The sequence below is a fragment of the Squalius cephalus genome (genome assembly GCF_949319135.1).
Source record: "Squalius cephalus genome assembly, chromosome: 8".
Classification (NCBI taxonomy): domain Eukaryota; kingdom Metazoa; phylum Chordata; class Actinopteri; order Cypriniformes; family Leuciscidae; genus Squalius; species Squalius cephalus.
The window spans coordinates 4,216,325-4,242,015 of record NC_137129.1 but is presented as its reverse complement, the minus strand read 5'-3'; the positions used below and the strand labels follow the sequence as shown (position 1 = coordinate 4,242,015).

Genomic DNA, 25,691 nt, shown 5'->3' with positions numbered 1-25,691 from the left:
TATTGTTGAATATACGTTTTAACCCTAACCATTACATATACAGATATAAATCTGATATTATATAGGTTTTATATATTGGAGGGAGAAATCAAAATCGGAAGTGACGTTTCGGGGAATGTTTTCGGCCATGTTTGTGAGTGGCATCTTCATTACGTTATACTTTGCTAAATAAATTGTATTTTTAAAACTCTATTATTGATTTTATATATTGATAACTTCCACCAAAGTTCTGTTTTGTGATCGAATCCTAACGTTTTAAAATGATGACTCGGTGTGCGGGGCGGAAATGCGACGGTTCGCCGTGAGCGCGCGTCTGTTTCCGTCCGTGTGAGTGTGAGAGATTACTGACCCAGATCGAGATGAAAACAGGTCCTGCTGTAAAGGTCTAATGTCATTTTGCGCCACAGTAATCTGACTGACATTGAGCAGGTGAGTGACATATTTTGACACTGTTTATCACAATATATCGATAAACACAGAGTCGCGTGATGATACTGGCTCGTTCGTGAGTTAGTGGTAACTAACACTAAACAGCTGTTAGCAACCTGTCCACTGATAATAACCAAAAACTGCCTAATACGCGCGAGCTTCAACCAGTCATGCATAAAAACAAGCAAAATACACAATGTCGACTAAACGTGACGTTTTTGGGGGTTATACATTTAATATGCATCAGTGCGCAATGTGAGCGTTTCCAACTTGTAAATAGTGTTTTAAAAACGCATTAAGATTCTGAACTGACATCCATTTAAATCTTAACGTAAACCGCGAAGATGATTAGTGCCTTATATTAAATTATTAATTTTATTATTTTAAGATGTTGTCATCGACATTTCTTAATTTTCCGGTCACTCAGTTAAATGACATCGCAAACTCAGCATGCGCGTTCACGGTAAATAAAACCTGCATGAATTACCCCTAATGAATCCGTTTACTCGTAATTGTATTTGTGTTGGCGCAAAGACGGCCTGTAATGACAGCTTGCCATCCCGGATCTTAACACGTCTTGTACACACACCTGTCTCTGTCTCAACCATCGCGTTTGCCTGCGACTTGCCTGTCCATCATAACAACATCAAAAGATTCAAAACCAGCGTGCTTTGGAAACTCTCTTTAAACTATTTTGAAATACATTAAGTGAAATGTATGTAGGTAAATATACCCAATGATTTAAAGGAATAAGTCATTCATAAATAAGAATTCTTCCGTCATTTATATGTCGCGTTGGACAGTCTTTCTTCTGTGGAAAAACTGCTTCTGTCACCTTTCACTTTCATTGTATGTAAAATTATGTATTTAAAACGAACGATGATTGAAACTGTCATTATGCCAAACCTTCTCCTTTTGTGTTTCACAGAAGATTGAAAGTGTACAGGTTGGAAACAATATGCGTGTGATTAAATGACTGAAGAATATTTTGTGTGTGTGTGTGTGTGTGAACTATCCCTGTTCATTCCTTCACACCCTGATAAAACCAGCCATTGTTTGTTTGACATTTTAAGAAGTATGTATCTGAATGTTACTGTTTGTGAAGTAATGTAACCAAACGTTTTTGAGATTTGAGCTTTTGGTTTTATTTTTCAGTCAAGTGACATATTTTCTCATCCAAAAATAGTTGCATTCGGTTTCTTACTTCCTCATAAGTTGTGACATCTGCATACGCCTGGCTTTAGATTGTTAAATTAAATATTAATTTTAAATATGTTTGAGAATATATTTAATAATTTATATTGTTTTATTTTTATTATATATACTTATATGTATTATATTTACATTTGCATTTAGTCGTTTAGCAGACGCTTTATTCCAAAGCGACTTACAAATTAGGCCTAAATTAAGTGAGTCATCGTGAAGAGGCAAAAACTATGCAAGAATTGCTCAAAATACAAAGTTCAGGCATTACTCAGAGTAGCATAAGCCAGAAAAGGGAGGATTATAGGAAATAATTTTTTTAATATATATATATATTTAATATTATATATTAATTATTTTTATTTTATATTACTTTTTAGTGCTGTCAAATCGATTAATCGCATCTAACATCCAAGTTTTATAAATATATATATATATATATATATATATATGTATATATTAGTCCTGTCAAATAGATTAATCGCGATTAATCGCATCTAACATAAAAGTGTTTACATAATATATGTGTATCTATATGAAGAGTTCAGATGCAAAAGCCTCTAAGTGCAATCTGAAATTTTCTTCTAGAATGATCATTTTTATCAAGCTCGTATATTTAAGTTCTATAATTTCACTTAAATGGCAATGCAAATTACCTATTAATTGTCATTTAAGTGAAATTACTGAACTTAAATATACAAGCTTTATAAAAAGGATCATTCTAGAAGAAAATTTCAGATGGCACTTAGAGGCTTTTGCATCTGAACTCTTCATATAGATATGTGTGTATGCACGCGTGTCTGTGTGTTTCTATATATATACATATATAAACTTTTATTAATTGCTATTAATCGATCTGACAGCATCATTTTTGTCATATTTGTCAAATTGTCATATTTTTGATATTGCAGTGTTGTCTGAGTTGTCAGTAAATCAAAATAATAATGGAAAAGCATTAATTATATTAGAACACTTTGATACATCAATGTTTGTTGCTTTTAACAATGCTGAGATAAGATTTTTGCCCTAAATCTCTCGTCCTGTATGATTAATATGAATTTCTCACCAGAATTGGCAGCGCTGTGGTGCGATGCGGCTGTGGCTTCAGGAGGAGTTTGTGTGGACGACTCTTCGCCTGTCTGCTCACGTCTCACATCATTTACCTCCCTGTGTCGCTGGGGTTTCTGGATCGTTTTTGGGGAAAGGTATGACAAACATTCTCTGCTATTGCAACTACAACACAAACTAATGTCTGTTGTAGTCTTGGCTTTTGTAAGAAGAATTCGCTGTACGAGTTTGATATCTATTTTTTCTTTCCAAGGTGTGTGCTCTTAGTTAGAAGATGCTCAATGCGGAGCTGAGGATGCGCAGATGGAAATGGCCCGTCCAGTTGACCTCACTGTACCTGAGCTGTCTGTATTTCTTCTGTTCAGTCTCTGGTAAGCAGGTCCCGTAGTCATTTCTGTGATCTCTGTATGAAATGTCTCCAAATCAGTGGCATAAGAAGAATGATCTGTGCTGCTGAACAACTGCATGATAATTAAAGGTGTGTTCGGTTCTCTCAGCTCTTTTGGTCTGGATCCCCCAAAAAATTATACATTAAGTCATTCTTAAAGGGATGGTTCGGAGTAAATTTGCACCATGACCTCGAGCCAAACACTCCTACCCCCTGAAGCTTTTTCTTCCCTTGGTTGAACATTATTAAAGTTAGAGCTTATTTAGAGATATCAGCCGAATGGCTTAGTGACTTAAATGTATTATATTTACATTTACATTTTGTCATCTAGCAGACGCTTTTGTCCAAAGTGACTTGCAAATTAGGACTAAATTAAGTGAGTCATCGTGAAGAGGCAAAAACTATGCAAGAATTGCTCAAAATACAAAGTTCAGGCATTGCTCAGAGTAGCATAAGCCAGAAAAGGGAGGATTAAAGGAAAGGGAAAGACTTTTTAATTTTCTTAATATATTTAATATTATATATTAATTATATATGAACCGCACTATCAGAGCAATCGCATCAGGGTTTGTTTTAATCAAACCAAACCTGCCAATTGACCCTTCGCAGGGAGTTTGATTGACAGGCGATCTGACCAATCATAATCCTCCATCCGCCGAATCCGCCATTTTTGTCCGACAAAGCAGTCAGTAGAGCTAGTAGATTAACGTTGGCGGATTTGAACTTGAAAAGCGTGTACTGACGTCTTTCCGCGGTTAAAACAACATTCCTTCTTATGTTCTTTCATGTTTATTTGATGCTATAAATGAACTAGAAGGAAGAGATGATCGAGAAGCTTTAACTGAGACTCTACAGCGATCTGTCAGACACATTAAAGAGCCACAAAACGGTATTTATTGTTTAAATTTCTTTAAAAAATTACCAAATTTGAAAGTTGAGACTTTGTTTCATATCAAAAGTAACCTGGTCTGTCAGTGTGTTGTCAGTGTCTCTTTGCTCCACGATGTATATATTTCACTGTGTGAGAACATGGAGTGGCGTGGCTTGTCGGACATAGCAACAGTAACTAAAGGGGGCGGGTCTTTGCGAACGGTCAATTGTGAACATAGCCTAAAACAACACAGCTAAAAATATAAAAACCTAAACAAGACTAGTCAGCAGCATTATTTGACTAGTTGGATGTTAGACCATTGTTGGCCTGTAGCATGTGTATGTTTGTGACTGATGAGTGATGGCACTGATTTGGAGGATTACAAAAGTGGGAAGCATAATGGACACACTGTGTTCGTTTTCACAAAGGGGGGGGATCGCACAACAGGCCTATAGACAGTCCCCCACCCCGAAGAAAAACTGCACGGCTGGGGCTTCTGTGTCCTGCAGTTTAAGTTTCACTGCCACCCCATAATTAACGACCCTCTGTTGTCATGGTTACAGTCTTTAGAGACAAAACCGTGTCTATGAAGGGATTGGGGAAGGGGGCGGATGTCTAACTGGACTCTTACTTCCTGGAACTTGTCAGTGCAGAGACGAGTGTAATGTGTTAGTGACCTGTGTGATAAACAGCCTTGTTTCGCAGTGGCACGGACAGGCATTATTTCCCATCGAATCAGGGCTGGATGCGAGTCTGCATGCATGGACCGTCAGTAGCCTATTGTTCTGAGCTCTGCAGTTGAGCTTAATTGAGAGACCTGTTGTTTTCTGAATTTAATAACCAATTGCATTGCATATAAATTGTACATTATTTCTGATATATCTGCAAATGTTAGCATATATTTAATCGTTCATGCTGATTCTTTTTTTATTATATAATATATTATTATTTTTTTAGATTAAAATGACTTTTGCTAATGATAAAATAATAGTTTTAATTTATTTTGTATTTCATTTAATTTAATAAAAATGTAAATCTATTATTTAATTCAATATTTAATAATGAGAATAATTTAATAACACCTTTTAAATGTATAGAAACTTTTTCATACTGTACATTATAATGTGGTGACTCAAGTCAATTTTGGTATTTAAATGATGAATTTAATTAAATTAAATAATTTGTTTATTTGCTTGTTTGTTGATAGTTCATTTAGACAAAATCATATAGAATTTTACTATCAGACATATATTGTTTATTAGACAATATTAGAGTTTTTTTATTTATTTATTCTTAGGTCAATTATGGATACATAGCACCCTAAATTGGAGATATATATATATATATATATATATAATTTAATTTATTTATTTATTTATTTTATTTTTTAGACAAATTTAGGCATTTATCGGTTATCTGCCCTAACAAAAAAGTCGGATTATTGGTATCCTGATATTTCTTTTTCTGATATCCCAGTGCAAACAGTCTAAAACACTGACACCATTTTTAGTCGTTTTTTTCTCCCTCTCAGCTCTAATTTCTCCTTGTCAACCTTCATTTGTGCCTCGTCTGTCCCTCTCTCAGGGGTTTCGGGCAGCATGTGCACAGTAACGGGGGGTGTCCTGGGTATCCACTGGAGCAGCGTCATCGGTCTGGGCTGGCAGCCACTGGCAGTGGATCATTTAGGGGCTCGATGCTGGGAATCCTGCTGTATGAAGCCCTCCTGCGGGGCCGTGTGGAGCCTCGGTGGACGCTGCGTGTTGCTGACCTGCACTCGAGCGAAGGGCTGCGCCGTTAGGTCTCTTCCTCAGCCGGATGTAGAATCTCTGGGGCTTCTTCAGCATCTGAACACGGCCATGCGCAGCAAGAGGGACGTTTTCAACGCCGAGGATGTCAGAGTAATCAGGGAGACGGAGCGTGTAAGCCATGTTATCTGATCTCAAACGCGTTCAGTAGTGAGTCTCATTCACTGATAAGTGCATACAAGTGTTCTTACTAATAAATGTGCTAAAAATATCCACCGGCAAGGTGCATATGCTTGTTGTTACCCTCGTTCTAATGTTGATGAATCTGGATTATATGAGCTTGTGAATGAGACTCACTATCCTAAAGAATAAAATATTGCACTAACTGTTGATTTGCAGCATATACTGTATATATTGTCTGATTAATGGATATTTAATTGTGCATGCTCATTTCCCATATTTTTTACATTTAGATGACCTTTTTACATTTTACAAATGAAAACAAATAATATTTAATTGAATGTGATATTTAATTCTTTTATTTGATAATGATTAATAATCTTTAAATAATTAATAATTAATTTACACTGTTAAATGTAATAGCAAATCTCAAAATGAATATGACTTTTTTTATAATGTACTAGGGGTGTAACGGTACACAAAAATCACGGTTCGGTACGTACCTCGGTTTTAAAGTCACGGTTCGGTTTATTTTCGGTACAGTAAGGGAAAGAAATGCAAACATTAAACTGCAGGTTGTTTATTACTATAAACTTTTTTTAACAATTTGTTTACACTTTTTTAAACACTTTTTAATAAAATATAATAAAATAGATATAAAATAAAAAAAGAATAAGAAATAAAATACTGCTGCAAAGTTCTCCACTAAATAAAATACTCTCAGTCTCAAACCAATATCACATAATAAAATATAATGAAAAATATAAATAAATAACTATGATTACAGTGCGGGAACAGAAAATAGCCCTATATTAAAATAATATTAAACAAATATATTAATGTATTATTATTTTTCAATAATCAATCAACATAATCAATTTAAGATTTTTTTTTTCCACTTTTTTAATAATTATCAAAATAAAATATAGTCCAAAGCTATAGTACAAAGCTATTATTACCAGAGCATGTGATCAGAGCAGGTCATTTTACCATTGTTGCCAGCATGACTATACCAGCTCAGCAAACAGAAATCTAAGTTACTACTGAGAAATTTCACCTTATTTGAGCGGACTTTGCTTTTCCAGTGCGTGATCGGTACATGATTGGAGTGTTTGGGCCGTTAACGACAGAGCAGAACGCGCAGCGCAAACACGAACTCGAACATTGAGCAGAGAGCGCAGCGGGTCGTCGTCGACACACACACACACGCGCGCGCGCGCGCACGCCACGGAACGGAGAGTGCGGCGGCGCACACGAAGCGGAAAAGCTTTTTTTCGCCATGCAGTCTATTTCATTGTTACAGTGACGACGGGTAAAACACGGGTAAAACACGGGTAAAACCAGAGAATGTCTAATAGGAAAAAACATTAGAATCAGCTGCAGGGCGGGATTTGCGCTGAACGCGGAGACTTCCGCCACTTAATATGTTCGTGTGGAAACACGAAAATGTACCTATGTTCCGCACACAAAATATTGCATTCAGTCATTCGGTACACACGTGCACCGAACCGAAAGCCCTGTACCGAAACGGTTCGGTACGAATACACGTACCGTTACACCCCTATAATGTACATTATAAAGTTGTGGTGACTTGTTGGGATTTTATTTGAATTATTTTTAATTTATTTAGACAAAATTGTTTATTTTCTTGTGATTCTATTTATATTCTATTTGTTGCATTTAATTATGCATGCTCATTTCCCCCTTTTTTACATTTAGATCACTGTACATTATTATGTTGTGGTGACTTGTGGAATTTTCAAATAGGATTTTATTTATTTATAATTTATTTAGACAAAACATATTTAGAATTTTAATACCACTGTCCTGAAGCATAAAATCTTGCACTTCAACTCTTTATATGGAGCATAACACATTTCATTTTATATCATTTCCCATATTTTACATTTAGATTACCTTTGCCATCATCTAATATTTATTTAAAGTTAATTTTTAAGTTTTATATAATAATGAAAATAATTTAATAAGTCTGTTAAATATAAAGTCTCAAAATGAATATTTATTTTTTAATACTGTACATTATAATGTTGTTTATTTTGACAAATTTTGTAATCAAATTTTAATACCACTGTCCTAAAGCATAACATTTCTGCATTTGCAGCTTATCTCTGTGAACTAACTGATATTTTCACCCTCACAGGACATACAGGACCAGTCTGTTAAACCCACAGTGCCATTGACCACATCCCATGATGCAGCTCTTCCACATACAGCCGGTGAGACCTCCGTCCAGTCCACCAGTGGCAGTGGCGAACATGAAGCTGTCTCAGTATCTGAGCATAATTCAACACTGGATGCAGACACTGGAGATCATTCAGTGTTAAACAACAGTAACCAGTCTCCACAGTCCACGCCTGACACACACACAGTGACTCCATCAACGACACCAGCTGGTACGACACACTGCTCTAGAATTATGTGTTGTGTTGTTCTGTATGTATTACCTTTCATGTGAGGTTTTCAAAGTAAATGAAAATCAAGGTCTACAAATCAGACTTTATCTGTGACGTATTGTAACAATTGTTTCAGTGCGAGAGCTGGTCGTGTCTGCCGGCAAAAATGTGGAGGTCACGTTACCCCGCAGTGAGGTGGAACTGAATGCTTTTGTAGTGCCAGAGCCCCCTTCAGGTACTGCTCTAAATAAGTCATTGCTGTTTGCTTCGTATGGAAGTAAAATAATGACAAATGTTTTTGAAACAAAAAAGCTTGTTGAATTGCACTACTTGAAAAATATATGCATTGCAATAACCCTGCTTGCATTTTAATGCATTGTATTTTCGGGGCTTGCATTTTTATGGGCTGAAATTCAACATGGTTGTATATTTAAGCTGTGAATATTACAATTCAAAACATTTCACAAATGTTTTCATTATTAAAAATTCAAAAAACCATTCACCTTTCAGATTTCACTTCCAAAATGTTCATTCTGTTTAAAAATATATAATATTCAATAATATTCAATATATAATATTCAACCGGCAATTTTCGATCCATTTTATTTCGCTTCCACAAATTCAGTGGTTCAAATTCGACAGAAAATTCAACATTTGACATCCGGGAACGGCATGTTGAATTTCAGCCCATAAAAATGCAAGCCCTGAAAATACAATGCTTTAAAATGCAAGCGTGGTTAATGCAATGCATATTTTTTCGAGTAGTGCAATTCAACAAGCTTTTTTGTTTCAAAAACATTTGTCATTATTTTACTTCCATAGCTTCTCCTCCTTTATCTTTGTTATAATTTCTCTGTTAATTCCTTTTAGGGGCTAACTATGACTGGCGTTTGAGGACACATCCAAAAGACTATAGTGGAGAAATGGAGGGTAAACACAGCAAGACGCTTAAGCTCAGTAAGGTAAATAAAAGTGTTCATTGTCTACAGGAGCTCTTCGGGAGCAGGATTGGACACCCATGGCCTAAAAGTTATATACAGTGCCCTCCACAATTAATGGCACCCCTGGTAAATATGATCAAAACTGGCTGTAAAAAATAAATCTGCATTGTTTATCCTTTTGATCTTTCATTCAAAAAATTTGCAAAATTCTAACCTTTCATTTAAGTAAAAGAATTGAAAGTGGGAGTAAATCACATTATGAAATAAATGTTTTTCTCCAAAACACGTTGGCCACAATTATTGGCACCCTTTTATTAAATACTTTTTGCAATCTCCTTTTGACAAGATACCAGCTCTGAGTCTTCTCCTATAATGCCTGATGAGTTTGGAGAACACCTGACAAGAGATCAGAGACCATTCCTCCATACAGAATCTCTCCAGATCCTTCAGATTCCCAGATCCATGTTTGTGCTTCTTCTCTTCAGTTCACTCCACTCATCAGGTCAGGGAACTGGGACGGTCATGGCAGAAGCTTCATTTTGTGCTCCGCAACAAATTTTTGTGTTGATTTTGATGTTTGTTTTGGATCGTTGTCCTGATGGAAGATCCAACCACGGCCCATTATAAGATTTCTAGCAGAAGGCATCAGGTTTTGATTTTTTATCTGTTGATATTTGATAGTATCCACGATGCCATGTATCTGAATAAGAAGTCCAGGACCTCCAGCAGAAAAATATGCCCACAACATTAAAGATCCAACGGTATATTAAATTGTACACATGGGGTACTTTTTATCCTTGTGTACACCAAACCCATCTAGCGTGTTTGCTGGCAAAAAGCTCTTTTTTTAGTCTCATCTGACCACAGAACCCTGTGCCGTTTGAAGTTCCAGTCGTGTCTGACAATTAAATTTGCTGGAGTTTGTTTCTGGAGGAGCGAGGAGCATTTTTCTTGAAACCCTCCCAAACAACATGTGGGGATGTAGGGTTTTTTTTTTAGTTTTTTTTTTTAGGCTTTCTGACCCCTAAGACTCAACTAATCTCTGCAATTCTCCATCTGTGATCCTTGAAGAGTCTTTGGCCACTCAAACTTTCATCCTCGCCGTGCATTAAGACAGTATAGACACACGTCCTCTTCCTGGCAGATTCGTAACATCTTTAGTTGATTATAACTTCTTAATTATTGCCCTGATGGTCAAAATGGGGATTTTCAATTCTTTAGCTATTGTCTTACAGCCACTTTCTATTTCGTGATGGTCAACAATCTTTTGCTGCACATCAGAACTATATTCTGTGGTTTTCCTCATTGTGATTGATGATTAAGCGGATTTGGCCTTTGTGTTTCCTCATATTTAAACTCCTGTGAAACACAAAGTCATAGCTGGACAGTTTCATGTTCCTAGTCACCCTGGTGTACTAAAAAAGGTAAATATTAATGGGAATATACTTCAGAGATATTTTACTCGTAAAAAATGCACTTTTATATATATATATATATATATATATATATATATATTAAAAATCAAACCTTTTAGACCTGGGTTGTCCAATCCTGTTCCTGGAGAGTTAGTGTCCTGGGTCGGGTTGCACCAGCCGTAAGTTCTTTCTTAAATTGGAACGTAAAGTCCACACTAGAGGCTTAGTAACTACTAGCTAGTTTGTAACGAACTCTGTACTTTGTTCCGTTGCACCAATTGTTCGTAATATGGCAAGCCATTTTATCTTAAATTGTACCCAGCGTTACTCATTGTAATTGCATTTTTACTAGTAACAATTCCAATTAGAGAGCTCCGTAGTTAAAAATGAATGGAAGTCAATGGAGACATATGACTAGTAAAAATTAATTTGTAGAGCTCTCTAATTGTAATTGCTACTAGTAATAACTGAATTAGAGAGCTCTGTAAATGTAATTCTTACTAGTGATAATTGAATAAGAGAACTCTCTAATTGTAATTGCTACTAGTAAGAATTGAATTGTAGAGCTCTCAAATTTAGTTCTTACTAGTAAAAATGCAATTACGACGAGTAACGCTGGGTACAATTTAAGATAAAACGGCTTGCCATATCGTAAGGCAGAACGTTGCTAGTAGGTCGTAAGCTCTCCGTAAAGTAATGCGTAGTCACATAATATGACGTTTAGCCTCGATGATCCAATAGCAGCCTTCAAATACGTGAGCAGAAGCTGTGGTGAAATGCGGTGAATTTCAGTTTATCCTTCATTCTAACTTCTTTTGCCTCACGTTACTAACGGTAAAAATAAGTTTCCATTAAATACGATAGCCTACTTGATAATGAATAACATGAGTGTTTTTATATGTAAATAACATTCAGAAACTGTATTTGAAATGAAGTTAATAAGGATCAATAGATAAATATTGATACAAAAAACATAAGAAATTACGTTTATTGATTATGACTGATATTTGACATTTATTTTTATACATTTTACATTTATATTTGGCTGTTTAGGATGGGTTCGTGTTAAAGAGCCGCTAACAAAGTAATCTTTTCACATAATGTTCTTTCACATGAGTGTAAATGTCAGCATTATCATATGTCCAAAGAATTGAAGTCTGTCAGGTAAAAGAAGAGCTTATTGATGCAGTTCAGTCTGTCTGATATTTTATTCCCACCGTTACTCCTGATCGGAGGCTGTCGTAAATATTTAGTTTATACGTAGAGTTACACTTCAACTAAGTTTAATGGTGCAACGCAAAAATATTTAGAAGTGCATAACTTGGTGTCCATTTACGTCAAAGCAAGGCTAAGATGTAACTTACGCACAGCTGGTACAACCGGCCCCTGCAGAATATATATATATATTCTAAACAATCCTAATATTGAATATGTTTCTCTTAGCTGACAGTGGGTCTCTATGAGTTTGAGGTGGTAGTGGATGGTGACGGTGCTCATGGGGAGGGATACGTCAACGTTACTGTCAAACCAGGTGACTTTAGTATTGATGTACATGCTAATTGTATACTGAAATCAGTTTTCAGAGTTGTGTTTGGTCAGCCCGTATAAGTCCTGCATGTCTTGCTTCTACAGAGCCACGAGTGAATAAGCCACCTGTGGCTGTAGTTTCTCCAAAGTACCAGGAAATCTCCTTGCCTACAAGCTCCACTGTGATTGACGGTCAACGTGCGTATCACATTTTTTTTTGCTCTCACTAAACCAGTTTTTACTGTTGTATGAGCCATTATAGCATTTTATACTACTTGCATTATTTAAAAAAAGAAACGAATAAAAAGTACTCTACCTTTCGCCTCTAAATCAACATGCACCAATGCTAAAACTTTCTATATGGCATAGTCATTTGTTAACAAACAAGTATTCATTACTTCAATGAGCTTATTGTTGGTGCCTTAAATTATTACATTGTTTAGATTAATATATTTTTTAGCCAACTGTGATTTGTATTTGTACATTTCTGAAATGCATAACTCATGCTTTTTCTGGAAAGCTGCTTTGAAATGATGTGTGTATTGTGAAAAGCGCTAAACGAATAAATGTGAATTTAATTGAACCTTTCAAAAAATTTGGGATCAGTAAAATATTTCATTTTTGAAAAAAGTTTTTTAATGCTCACCAAGGTTGCATTTAATTGATTAAATTTACAGTAAAAACAATATTATTAAACATTGTGCAGACAGATTGCTAAATGTCTTTACCATATCAAAACCAGTCACATGGGTCAGTTTTGTGAAGTTGAGATTTATACATCATCTGGAAGCTGAATAAATAAGCTTTCCATTGATGTTTATGGTTTGTTAGGAAATGACAATATTTGGTCGAGATACGACTATTTGAAAATCTGGAATCTGAGGATGCAAAAAAATCGAAACATTGAGAAAATCGTCTTTAAAGTTGTCCATTTGTGTTCACGATTGTGCAGCATTCACTCACAGAAATAAATGTTTTATATATTTATGGTAGGAAATTTACAAAATATCTTCATGGAACATGATCTTTACTTAATATCCTAATGATTTTTGGCATAAAAGAAAAATCAATAATTTTGACCCATACAATGTATTATTGGCTATTGCCACAAATATACCTGTGCGTCTTGTGACTGGTTTTGTGGTCCAGGGTCACATATAATGTCCTCTGCGTTGGCCAAGAATCTCTAATGAACCATTTGTGATCATTAATGTCTTGTGTTTCTCAGTGAGCACTGATGATGATAAAGTGGTGTCGTGGCATTGGGAGGAGGTGAAAGGGCCGCTCAGAGAAGAAAAGGCCTCAGGTGATACTGCTGTTCTCACCCTCACAAACCTGGTTCCTGGGAATTACACCTTCAGGTATGGCTTATATAAATTTTTTTGTACATGCCCTGTATTACAGGGCATATTCAGCAGATAACCACTGCAAAACCCGGCAAACCAGTCTGTCCTCTGGCAAACTGTTCAAAGAACCTAAAAAATAAACAACAAATGAAAAAGGTTGTTATACTATATCATATTTTTCCTCTAACAGACTCACGGTCACTGACTCGGATGGAGCTCAGAATTCAACCCAAGCCATGTTGTTAGTCAACAAGGCCACTGACTACAAGCCTACAGCTAATGCTGGACCCAACCAAGTGATCACACTGCCACACAACTATATCATACTGTACGGCAACCAAAGCACCGACGACCATGAGAATCTGTCCTATGAATGGTCGCTCAGCCCTGAGAGCAAGGGCAAGGTGGTGGAGATGCAGGTACATGAGAAACACAATGCCATTTCGCAGTAGAGCTGCATCTCGATTCAAACACCCGCACAATCTTATTTCTAAATGATGACAATTCGGCTATGACTATTAAACCTTTCTGTGTTCTGACCCAGAGAGAGCAGTTGTCAGGTATAGATATGATTATGAAACAGCTTCACAAACAGTCTTTTCAACCACACAGTATCATTATTTCTGTTACAGTAATTCAAATTATCACAGAAGTTCTGGGATAAAAGTTGATAGTTCGTATATAAATACTGATGTCTACAGTAGCGATCAAAATAGAGTAAATCACCTTTTGAAAGTAACTTAACACGTCAAATAAAGATTGCATCATTACATAATTACACCAGTAGGTGGCGACAAGTGACTGTTAAAAAATGCATGTCATTGAATCATTCACTCAAGAGATTTGTTCATGCAGTTGTGCAAACCTGTGTTCGAAATTGCCCTCTATAGCTCATTCACTATTCCCTACATTAGTCCACTAATATAGTCCAGTTGAAGGAGTGAATGAAAACGAGTGAGTGAATTCGGACACTGAGTGCGCCGGAAGGGCTGCTGCTTTTGCATAGTTTGTGTTTGCTATTTAGTAATCATTTGAAACTGAGGCCCTGTTTACACAAGAACACTCGCGGGTGAAAACGTAAAAATATTTGATCAGATGTGCCTTTCGTTTAGACGGTGACGGCGTTTTTGGGGCTTAAAAACGCAAAAAAGTGAAACCACCTTTACAGAGTGGAAATCTTAAAAACGCTCCACCGTCGCGTTCCCGTCTAAAGGGTAAAAATGCAAAAGTCTGTTGTTGTGTGGCAGTGCTTCACATTGCCACCTAGCCGCCTGGAGTGCACGCTACATCGAATTTCACACACTTGAGCGTCACCATATGCACGCAGATTTCCCCCCCATAACGCTCGCCTAAACGCAGAATAAAAAATGATAACGCAAAGCCACTTTTGCGGTTTCTCTTCAGATCGTTTCCGAGGAAACATAGCCTTAGCAAACTGGCAGCTTCTTTAGTAATGAAAACATTTATCTTGAACTCCCCTCATTGTACCAGTTTGGGAAATGTATGTATGAATGATTCAGCTGCGGCGCCATCTTCTGGCGAGACGTGGTAATTCATTCGGCGTGACCGTCACAGTACATTATAGGCATTATAGGCATGAATTCACTCATGATTGCGGTGCATTGTGGGATTGAATGAATGCAATCGATAACATCCACTATGGTTTCGGACACCACTACAAACGGCTGTCCCCTCAAATAGTGCCCTGTTTAGGGTATAGGGGGCGATTTCTTTAAGAGTGAGTCATTGAATCATTCATTCAAACTGATTTTTTAATAATTCATTCAAATATTTTTTTAAATAGACTGCAGCATTTAACATTTTGTCAGAACCTCTAGTAAATGACATGCTATTTTGTTTAGATGTCTGTTCAGAATCGTGATCTCTATTTAAAAACAGATTCTCAATTTATCCAGAATCGTGCAGCTCTATTTTGAATGCAATTTATGCTGATTATTTTTGTCAGTGAGTGCATTACTGAGTTTTGTTCTCCATAGGGTGTGAGGACGCCCACTCTGCAGCTTTCTGCCATGCAGGAGGGTGACTACACCTTTCAGCTGACCGTCACTGACTCGTCTGGCCAGCAAGACACGGCTCAGGTCACTGTCATTGTCCAGCCAGGTATCTTTTTAAATACAGGGCACAATGATTCATACTTAACTTGTAAATCTACATTTGAAGCTTCTGTTTGTGCTTGATCTCTCTCTCTCTCTCTCTATGTGAAATCCCTCCAGAGAACAACAAGCCCCCTGTAGCGGATGCTGGTCCAGATAAGGAGCTGACGCTGCCTGTCGATCGCACCACACTGGACGGCAGCAAGAGCACCGATGACCAAAAGATTGCCACGTACCACTGGACAAAGAACACGTCAGTTACACACGATCACTCCTCCCGCGTTCATTTTATGTGCATTTATAATTCGTAATAATTAAAATGTTCTTGTACAAAATGTACAGTCTAATTTTATGGACTGGATTTATTTTGCTAAGGCCAATTTAACACATTTAACATACAGTACCATTAAAAATTTGGGGTCAGTCAAGTATTTTTTTGTAAGAAATACTTTTATTTAACATGGATGCATTAAATTGATCAAAAGTGACAGTACGACAGTTATAATGTTATGAAAGATTTCCGTTTCAAATTAATTCTGTTCTTTTGAACTTTCTATTCTTTAAAGAATCCTGAAACAAATGCATCACAGTTTCCACAAAAATGTCCAAAAAAACTGTTTTCAGCATTAATAATAATAATAAATGTTTCTTGAGCAGCAAATCAGCATATTAGTGTGATTTCTGAGTAATGATGCTGAAAATTCAGCTTTGATCACAGGAATAAATTACATTTTAAAATATAATAAAGTAGAAAATGGTTATTTTAAATTGTAATAATATTTCACAACATTACTGTTTCTGCTGATCAAATAAATGCAGCTTTCGTGAGCAATTAGAGACCTTTCAAAAACATGTAAAAAAATCAGTAGTGTGTATATAATACTGCATATTACAAAAATATATTTACTATTCAATGGTTTACTCATCTACTACAGTAGTGTGTTGTCTTTGGGAGCTGTTGTTTAGCAAATATTATTGTTAAAATATTTTTTATTAATTTAAATAATTAATCTGCATATGTTGAATTAATTTGTAATTGATTTACATCCCTACTTTTTGTGTCAAATGTCTTACTTTTCAAATGTACAGGGTAGTAATGTAGTTATTTTAGTTGTAGACTCGTGGCTTATATGTTTTTGATGGGGTCACAGGGGCCCAGAAGGGGTGAAGATTGAAAACGCGGACACTGCGATTGCTGTGGTGACGGGTCTGCAAGAGGGCGAGTACATTTTCATGCTGACGGTGACGGATGAAAGGATGCTGGAGAATTCTGACACAGTCTCTGTCATCGTCCGAGAAGGTGTGCGTCCTTAAATGTTTTTATGTTGGTGTTAGTTCTGTTGTGGTCTGTCTGTCATATTAGAAATAATTTTGCTTTTGGCTGGTTCAAATCAGAGGATGATCAGCCACCTGTTGCCAAAGTGCTGTCCAGTCCTCCGATCACTCTTCCCGTCCGGACAGCAGTTCTGGATGGTTCTCGATCATCAGATGATAAGGGTAGCATCAGCTACCTCTGGACCCGTGAAGAGTCAAGCCCGGCTGCAGGGGTCAGTGCTGTTTATAAAGCGAAACTCTTACTGGCATTCACATTACATTCATGGCTCATTCCCTTGTGGTGACAGAACAAGGGAAACCGGTTTATTTGGTACAGTTCCTTAAAGAATGTGTTCCTCAAAGATTGAGCTATTAATCAGGACCAGAAGACGACACTGTTGAAATGTGCCCTCTCTTTTTCTCTTCTAGGATGTCCTGAATAACTCTGACCACCAGGCAGTGCTTTTTATTGGTAATCTGGTGGAAGGGAAGTACAGTTTCACCCTGACTGTAACCGACAGTAAGGGAAAGACCTCTGCTGACAAAGGCACTGTAGAGGTTCGACCAGGTCTGTGTGCTTGCCATTGTTTTTAATAGCATTGTATTAAAGAGGTTCTATTATACTTTTTTATATTTTCAACTTTCTTTAGTGTGCAATGTCGCTGTTTGAGCATTCAAAGTCTTGATTTTGTTTTTGGGCTCTACTAGAATTGGTTTTTATGTTCAAAAATCACCTTATTTCCACATCTCTGACATTGTTGCGGCTCCTCTCTTTCCAGTGTGTCAGTAACGCTCTGTTTAGTTCCTGTCTCTATGAAGCCCCTCCTTCTGATAAGCACACTGTGCTCTGATTGGTCGGCTGGGCCGGTGTGTTGTGATTGGTCAATTGCTTCGAACGTGTTTGGGAAATGTCCCGCCCCTTACCATAACCGCCAGTTTCAACACACTACTAACTAACTCAAACAGGCCCCGCCCCTTTAAAGGGGACCTATTATGCCCCTTTTCACAAGATGTAATATAAGTCTCTGGTGTCCCCAGAATGTGTCTTTGAAGTTTCAGCTCAAAATACCCCACTGATCATTTATTATAGCTTGTCAAATTTGCCCCTATTTGGGTGTGAGCAGAAACACGCCGTTCTTATGTGTCCCTTTAAATGCAAATGAGACATTTCCAGAAGAGGGCGGAGCCAAAATGTCAGAAATTGTCAGTCGCGGTGTTCAGCCTTACGCTGAGAAACTCCGGAAGAAGTTACAGCTTTTAGAACTGGATGTTTCTGAATGGTTAGTGGATAAATTTGTGGAGTTAAGTTAATTCAACTCATTGACTAGCATGTACTGTCATATTAATCTAAAAACTTTTGTGCAAATCCAGCGTTGAACTGACCCTTGTTTGTGAAGCGGTCCGGCGTAAAATTGATTTGAGCAAATATATAACACTTTAACGACTTTCCTCGGCACATTTTTCTTCATAAATGAACTTCAACCATTGTGTCCTCAGTGGCTCAGATGCAAGGGAGTCTATGGAGACTCTTATGTTCGTTGGTACATCCAATCACAGAACATTTGTAATGATTTTTTTGGCACAGACATTGTATATCTCCAGCTTTTACAGTGGACGAGTTCTGCGGCTCACTCAGGGGGGGATTTTTACCATTATAAGCTGGTTGTTTACACACACTGTGGATACACATATGTGTTCAAACACCTTATGAAAGTGAATTTTGCATAACAGGTCCCCTTTAAATGAGGAATATTGTGACGTGTTCGTTCCCGGAAGAAACTCAAGAGTAGAGTGGAGGCGTTTCAGGGAGTTCAGAAACACTGACACTGATATAGAGAATAACTCCCGCTGTGTTTTGCGACTTTGCAGACATTTTTCATGCGCAAACAGCAACATTACAAAGTGACACTAAAAAAAAGTTGAACTTGTAAAAAAAAAAAAAACTCAAAAGAACACTTTTAAGTAAAATATATTAAATTATACTATAATTCTCTCGTTCTTCCTCAGATGTTTATGCGCGAGACTTGGTGGAGCTGATCCTAGACGTCCCTGTGGATAAGGTGTCCCGCAGACAGAAGGATATGTTCATCAGGCAGGTCGGCGTCCTTCTGGGAGTCTTGGACAGTGACATCATTGTGCGAGAGATTAGCGCCTTCAACGAGCACAGGTAAATCCGGCTTAGCGCAAGTTAAGGCTTCATAGGCAGCGCTAAAGTTAACGCCTCATCTCCACTGATCTGATTAAATTGCTTCATGTTACTGTAAAGAAACCACAGAAGAACTTTGTTTTCACATAAATAGACTTGAGCGCTGCAGTGATGACGTATTTTTGTAGGTCACCACGATCACTCTGGTTCCTTCCACAAAAACCCAATTTTCCATTGGCTTTTGGATTATTGTAGAAAATAAGCTCTGTGATCAACAAATGTTTATGATTCTTGCACGTTTTGTTCATCATGATAATTTTGAAGCCTAAATTCATTTGTCAGAAGTGAAAAGTTAATATAGACTATAAAAAAAACTACACTACAGTCGCAGCTTCAGCGTCACCATCATTAAGATTCTGACAACTCTTTCAGTCTTTGTGTGAAACATTTCCCTTGAAAGTTTGAGTTTTGTAGAGATTTCAGAGATTTAAATTCACGAAAGAAATAGGATAACCTTTCACTGGTGGGAATATGTTTTTTTTTTTTTTTTATATGTATTATAGGTTTTTACTATGGTACTTTTTTAAATGTTTTTTACATTTACTATGGGTGTATACATTTAAAGGGGTAGTTCAGGATTTTGGACATCGGACCTCATTTCCAAGTTAGCCTGGGTGTTATTTATCAGTGGAGACAGTTTTCAAAAATTTTCTCCCAGTTGCATAGTTCGCCGGTGCTAGGCTAGCACGAGTCAACGGTATCTGCTAGCCTGCCATTAAAACAGTTTTACCCACTCCACAGAACACCAAAAGCAAATAAATTATAACGCCAGACTATCGATGTAAATGTCTATTGAGAGAATAATGTTAGAAATCAAACTACTCTTGCATCTCAATGATCGCATTACATTTACAGGAACTAGTTTCTCAGCAGCGGCGGAGTATTACTTTGCTCCGGTTAGTACTGCGCCGAAAAGTAAACACAGAACAGAAGCGCACTACAGTTGGGACGTCTAGCTAGCTAGTAGTAGTCTCGGTTGCCTAGGTAACTTAATATCTCTCCGCCGCTGCTGTATACTGTGCTAATAAATACAGGGAACAAAGTATAACTATTGCAATGTGATGCAAGAGTAGTTTGATTTCTAACATTATTCTCTCAATAGACATTTACATCGATAGTCTGGCGTTATAATTTATTTGCTTTTGGTGTTCTGTGGAGTGGGTAAAACTGTTTTAATGGCAGGCTAGCCGTTACCGTTGACTCGCACTAGCCTAGCACCGGCGAACTATGCAACTGGGAGGACTGGGTGAAAATTTTTGAAAACTGTCTCCACTGATAAATAACACCCAGGCTAACTTGGAAATGAGGTCCGATGTCCAAAATCCTGAACCACCCCTTTAACTGACGCCTTCGTCTTGTTTTGTGTTAGTTTAGCAAAATCATCTGCTGAACTTTATTGCAGATATAGATATTCATACATAAGTATAACTCTGGTTGCAGATGCTCAGTCAACTTGCTCTCGAATGTTCATGGCTTTGACCGTTCCATGCGTACAGCGGCGCATAGACACAGCTGATAATGAGGCATCTGTGTATATATGTGACCCTCGATCACAAAACCAATCATAAGTCGCATGGGTATATTTGTGGCAATAGCCAACAATACATTGTATGGGTCAAAATTATTGATTTTTCTTTCATGCCAAAAATCATTAAGACATTAAGTAAAGATCATGTTCCATGAAGATATTTTGTAAATTTCCTACCGTAAATATATAAAACATTTATTTCTGTGAGTGAATGCTGCACAATCGTGAACACAAATGAACAACTTTAAAGACGATTTTCTCAATGTTTCGATTTTTTTTTTTGCACCCTCAGATTCCAGATTTTCAATAGTTGTATCTCGACCAAATATTGTGCTTTCCTAACAAACCATACATCAATGGAAAGCTTATTTACCCAGCTTTCAAATTATGTATAAATCTCAATTTCAAAAAATGTACCCATGTGACTGGTTTTGTGGTCCAGGGTCACATATAACAATGAATGGAACTGGAAGTGCTAAAATGCTAACTTGTAACAAAATCTGTCACCCCTGCAGCACTCTATAGTACTTTTGAAGTAAATGTTTAAAATCATGCACACTCACATGTTCCAGTCATATCAGAAGTTTTATAAAAGTTTGATATATGTTGCATATACAATGATTACTTGTGTACTTTACAGCACTCGCCTGGTATTTCTGGTGTCTGGAGGTCCTGGACGACCTCCATTGACTGGCCATAGTGTTGCTATGGAACTACGCAACAAATTTCGCAAGCAAAAAAATGAATTCCTTATCTTTAGGGCCCGGCGAGTGGACACAGTCAGTGAGTATTCATATTAAACACCCTATTAACCCATGTTTTTACTGTAGCACTGGTCTTGTATTAACCGTGTGATCTCTCCCCAGTCTGCCAGCTGAACTGCTCCAGTCACGGGGAATGCGACTCCTTCACCAGACGTTGCGTGTGCCACCCGTTCTGGATGGAGAATTTATTCAGTACTTATTTTGGGGATGCTGTGAGCAACTGTGGTGAGGAGACACTTAAAATTGTTGAGGGAAGCTGCTTTAAAGAGGACCTATTATGCCTTTGATTTTGTTTTTCGGCTCTACTAGAATATGTTTTCATGCTTGAACATTATTTTTCACATATTCTCTATTGTTGCGGCTCCTCTCTTCCCAGTCTGTCAGTAACGCTCTGTTTAGTTCCTGTCTCTGTGAAGCCCCTCCTTCTGAAAAGCTTAATGTGCTCTGATTGGTCGGCTGGAGCAGTATGTTGTGATTGGTCAACTGCTTTGAGCGCGTTTGAGAAATGTAACGCCTCTTAACATAACCACCAGTTTCAACACACTACTAACTCAATCAGGCCCCGCCCCTTTATTTAGCTTGGGCGGGAATTATTTAAATTAGAAATATTGTGAGGTGTTCGTTCCTGGGAAGAAAACTGAAGACTACAATGGAGGCGTTTCTTTGCAACTTTGCTGACATTTTTCATGCTCACACAGCAACATTACGCACTAAAGAAAGTTGAACAAAGTTACATGTCAAAGTTTAATGGCCTGTTTATGTTTTCTTTCAGAATGGAGTGTATTATATGTGACGATAGCATCGTTCATGACCGTGGTTGGCGTAGCGACTGTAATATGGGGTATTGTGTGCTGCTGTCGAAGGTAAGGGTTAGACAAATGATCATTTATTTGGAGTTTATTGCTTGTGTTTATTAAAAGTGTTCTTGGTGTTTCGAGCAGACGGAAAAGCAAAGGGAGACGAAAGAGCCGCTATAAAATGCTGGATGGGGACGAACAAGAGGCTCTGGAATTACAGTTACAAAGACCTGGTAATAAAATGATCTGTCAGTCGCTGAACAATATTTTAAATTAATAAATTACGTAATTAATTGTAATTAATCACTTATTTAAAAGTGTTTTCCCAAAGACAGAGTAAAGAATTGAATATACACTACCATTCAAAAGATTTAGGGGCAGTAAGATTATTTTTTTTATTATATTTTTATTCAGCAAGGATGCATTAAATTGATCAAAAGTGACAGTAAATACATAACGTTACAAAAGTTTTCTATTTCAAATAAATGCTGTTCTTTTGAACTTTCTATTCATCAAAGAATCCTAAAAAAAATTATTGCAGTTTGTACAAAACATTAAAGGGATATTTCACCGCTGGAAAGATGAACGTGTATTTAAATTGGGTCATTTATGTAGCAGAAATATGCAATTATTTTAAAAGTTGGTGCCTTCTAGACTGAGAAAAGCCAGAAAATGTATTTTTGACTCATGTGGATGAAAGACAACAACTCCCAGAATGCACTTGCTTCGCTGCCCTACGAGGCCACTCCCACGCCACGCCTACCGGTTACAGAGGGCAGTGTCGGGAGAAATGATACAACTACGAAATAACGAAAATACTACCGGGTTTCTACCGATACAAAGCTTAATGCTAATCGGTGAAGTATCCCTTTAAGCAACAGTTTTCAACAATAAAAATAATAAGAAGAAATGCCAACAAGTGACATTTTGAAATATATTTTACAATATTACATCTGAGACTTCTTTCAAAAACATTAAAAAATCTTAAACTTTTGAACCGTAGTCAATATATTCAACATATTTGGAACAGTATTAATAATGGTTTATAACTGTTTTTTTATATTTTATTCACTTTTATATTTTTTATTTTTAATGAATAAATTGTTATATTAAAATGAACGTGCCCTAGTATTTTTAACCCTATGGTACGTCCTCCATGGCTAAGATGCTTCATTCCCCTCCAGGTCGCTTGAAGTCCGTTCCTGCTCCCTCATCCTCCGCGCTCATGCACTCTGATTCGGATCTGGAGAGTGACGACGGCCAGGCGGGCGTCCCGTGGTCCGACCGAGAGCGTGGAAAACTCCTGCCGCCCCAAAACGGATCCCTGCGTAACGGCCAAGGTCCTCACAAACCCAAAAAACAAAAAGAGGAGCTGCTTTAGCACACACACACACACACACCAAACCTCTCGTATCGCACCAACGCACTGTTCACCCCTCATCCATGACACGCGTCACGACTTTAATTCGGGAGGGATCCTGCAGGACTTCAGGAATGACCTCTGCACATGCATCCTCGGGTTGAATCGCAGCCCAGTCTGAGCCAAAATAAAAATGCGTTTAAACCCGAATGGTCAGATCTGTAGAGCCACGCACCTCAAAAGACAATGAGAATGTTGAGATGTACTGTAGGGTTGAGCATTTCAGAGTAGCTCCCTGAGGAACTTTTCCCCACCAGAATGTCTCATCTCACCGCGGATAACTGAGCCTGCCTCACTGTCCCCTTCCTTCGAAGCTTCCTGATATGACTGGCAGCCTGTCACATCCAAACACTGCCTGGCATGTCTAATAATTTGTATATTTTTACTTGTGGTAATAATGCAGAGAGTGAGTCCTAAGGCACCCAACAGTGCCATGTATGACTGCATGAGAAGGCAAGTTTTGTTTTTCCTTTTTCATGGTTTGCATGTATTAAATTGAGACTTGCGTGTGCTACTCTGCAGTCTCGCCCCTTTAAACACCAGCAAAAGTGACGTCTGCAGCATAATAGCCATGTTTTTCAAGGGTTTCTTTTCTTTAAGGAGGAATATCATACACTGGAAACTGTATTGGATGTTGCACTGGAACCAGTCTCTGAATATGACAGGATGGGGTCTGGCTTACTCAAACTGGAACAGCCGCCAAATAATAAATCATGTTTTGTTACACTTGGGCTTGCATTAGTACTGCATTTTACTCTTTTTGGACTTACTGTCTGATCAGAAATCATCATTTGGTTTGAAAATAGTTTCAGTTCAGCCAAGAATCTTTTAAGTTCCAATGTTACTTGATGGTTTATTATGAAAAGGTTGAATGTTATTTTGACGATGTGTGCAATTATTATTATTTTATTTTTTTAAATTAATTTTCCTCCCTACATGTCTGAGTTGCAGATGAGTGCATGGGGAAAATGAAGTTTTTTTTTTTTTAATCCATGCTTTTTTGTTGTTGTTTTTAGTGAAGAATTCCCTGTTTCATGTGACTTGTTCTAATTCAACTGGAGTAAATTAAAAAATATATATTTACAGCTGTCTTTTTTGTTATACTTGATTTCTGTCCTTAATCTCATAATTGTACACAATTTCTTGTCAACTAAATCACACGTTTACTGCTTCAAGTGGAGCTTAAACTCGCCTGAAACCAAATTAGACTCCATAAGCCTATATTTTTGTTTTTAATTATTGTGATCTTAGTGAATGAACACCTAATTTCTATCATTCACCATTTTTTGGGGGGTCTAAATGTTTTTTTAAAAGTGGTTATTTACTGACAGATTTTAATTTTGAGATTAACTTTATTTTGTTGAGCATATGTGAGCATAATGAGGAAAAATAAGCTATGCTGTATTTTAAGGTCCCTTGTTTGTAATTATGCTTAGCTTTTACTATTATATGTAACATGCATAACAAGGACACTGTCAAATAGTTGCTAAAACGGTGTTATAACATTGGAAATGCCCTGGTTTAAAGCACACAGAGCCAACTATTGAAAACTGTCTATTTATTACAAGTCAAAGCAGGCACTTGTTAATTCCATGCACAGTTTGTGCAGATCAAAATTGTGACATCCACACTTCCTGTTTTGGCAACAAGTCTCTTCCTCTCCAGCTCCACAAATAATTCTGGACAAGACTTCAAACTATAAGACTGTATAAAAATAAATAAATAAAAAAGTCTAAACATAGACTGCTTCAAACCTGCCAGTAAGCAAGAGGAAAAACTAAGAAAATAAGCAATTTCATTATTACATAATTATGTCTTACATGGCAGATTGAGGAAATACCTTTTATTAATGCTACATATAATTACCTAGATTTAGTGAAATCAATCAAACAAAATTGATATTCGTACTCAGTCTTAAGTCTTCCTGTTCCTGTTTTACTCTTTTGCATCACTTTCTAACACTCGTTCTCTCTCTCTCTCTCTCCTTTGTCCTTATAAGGAAGTGGATCTGTTGGTGGAGT

General features: G+C 37.2%; 1 protein-coding gene across 2 annotated transcripts; it reads left to right on the top strand.

Moving 5' to 3' along the window:
• Positions 1–246: 246 nt before the first annotated feature.
• On the top strand, positions 247–25,657 carry kiaa0319l (KIAA0319-like). 2 transcript variants are annotated; one of them, XM_079879122.1, is made up of 22 exons: positions 247–429; positions 2,711–2,837; positions 2,954–3,071; positions 5,544–5,878; positions 8,046–8,298; positions 8,435–8,533; positions 9,169–9,260; positions 12,098–12,185; positions 12,287–12,379; positions 13,410–13,542; positions 13,718–13,946; positions 15,525–15,648; positions 15,762–15,894; positions 16,793–16,941; positions 17,037–17,188; positions 17,385–17,523; positions 18,963–19,122; positions 21,330–21,472; positions 21,556–21,678; positions 22,226–22,316; positions 22,395–22,483; positions 23,435–25,657. In XM_079879122.1, exons 3-22 carry the CDS (start codon positions 2,975–2,977, stop codon positions 23,629–23,631), a joined length of 2,919 nt encoding a protein of 972 aa, XP_079735248.1. In that variant the 5' UTR covers positions 247–429; positions 2,711–2,837; positions 2,954–2,974; the 3' UTR covers positions 23,632–25,657. The 2 variants fall into 2 exon arrangements, with proteins under 2 accessions (XP_079735248.1, XP_079735247.1); XM_079879121.1 differs by having other exon boundaries at positions 2,702–2,837.
• Positions 25,658–25,691: the final 34 nt, after the last annotated feature.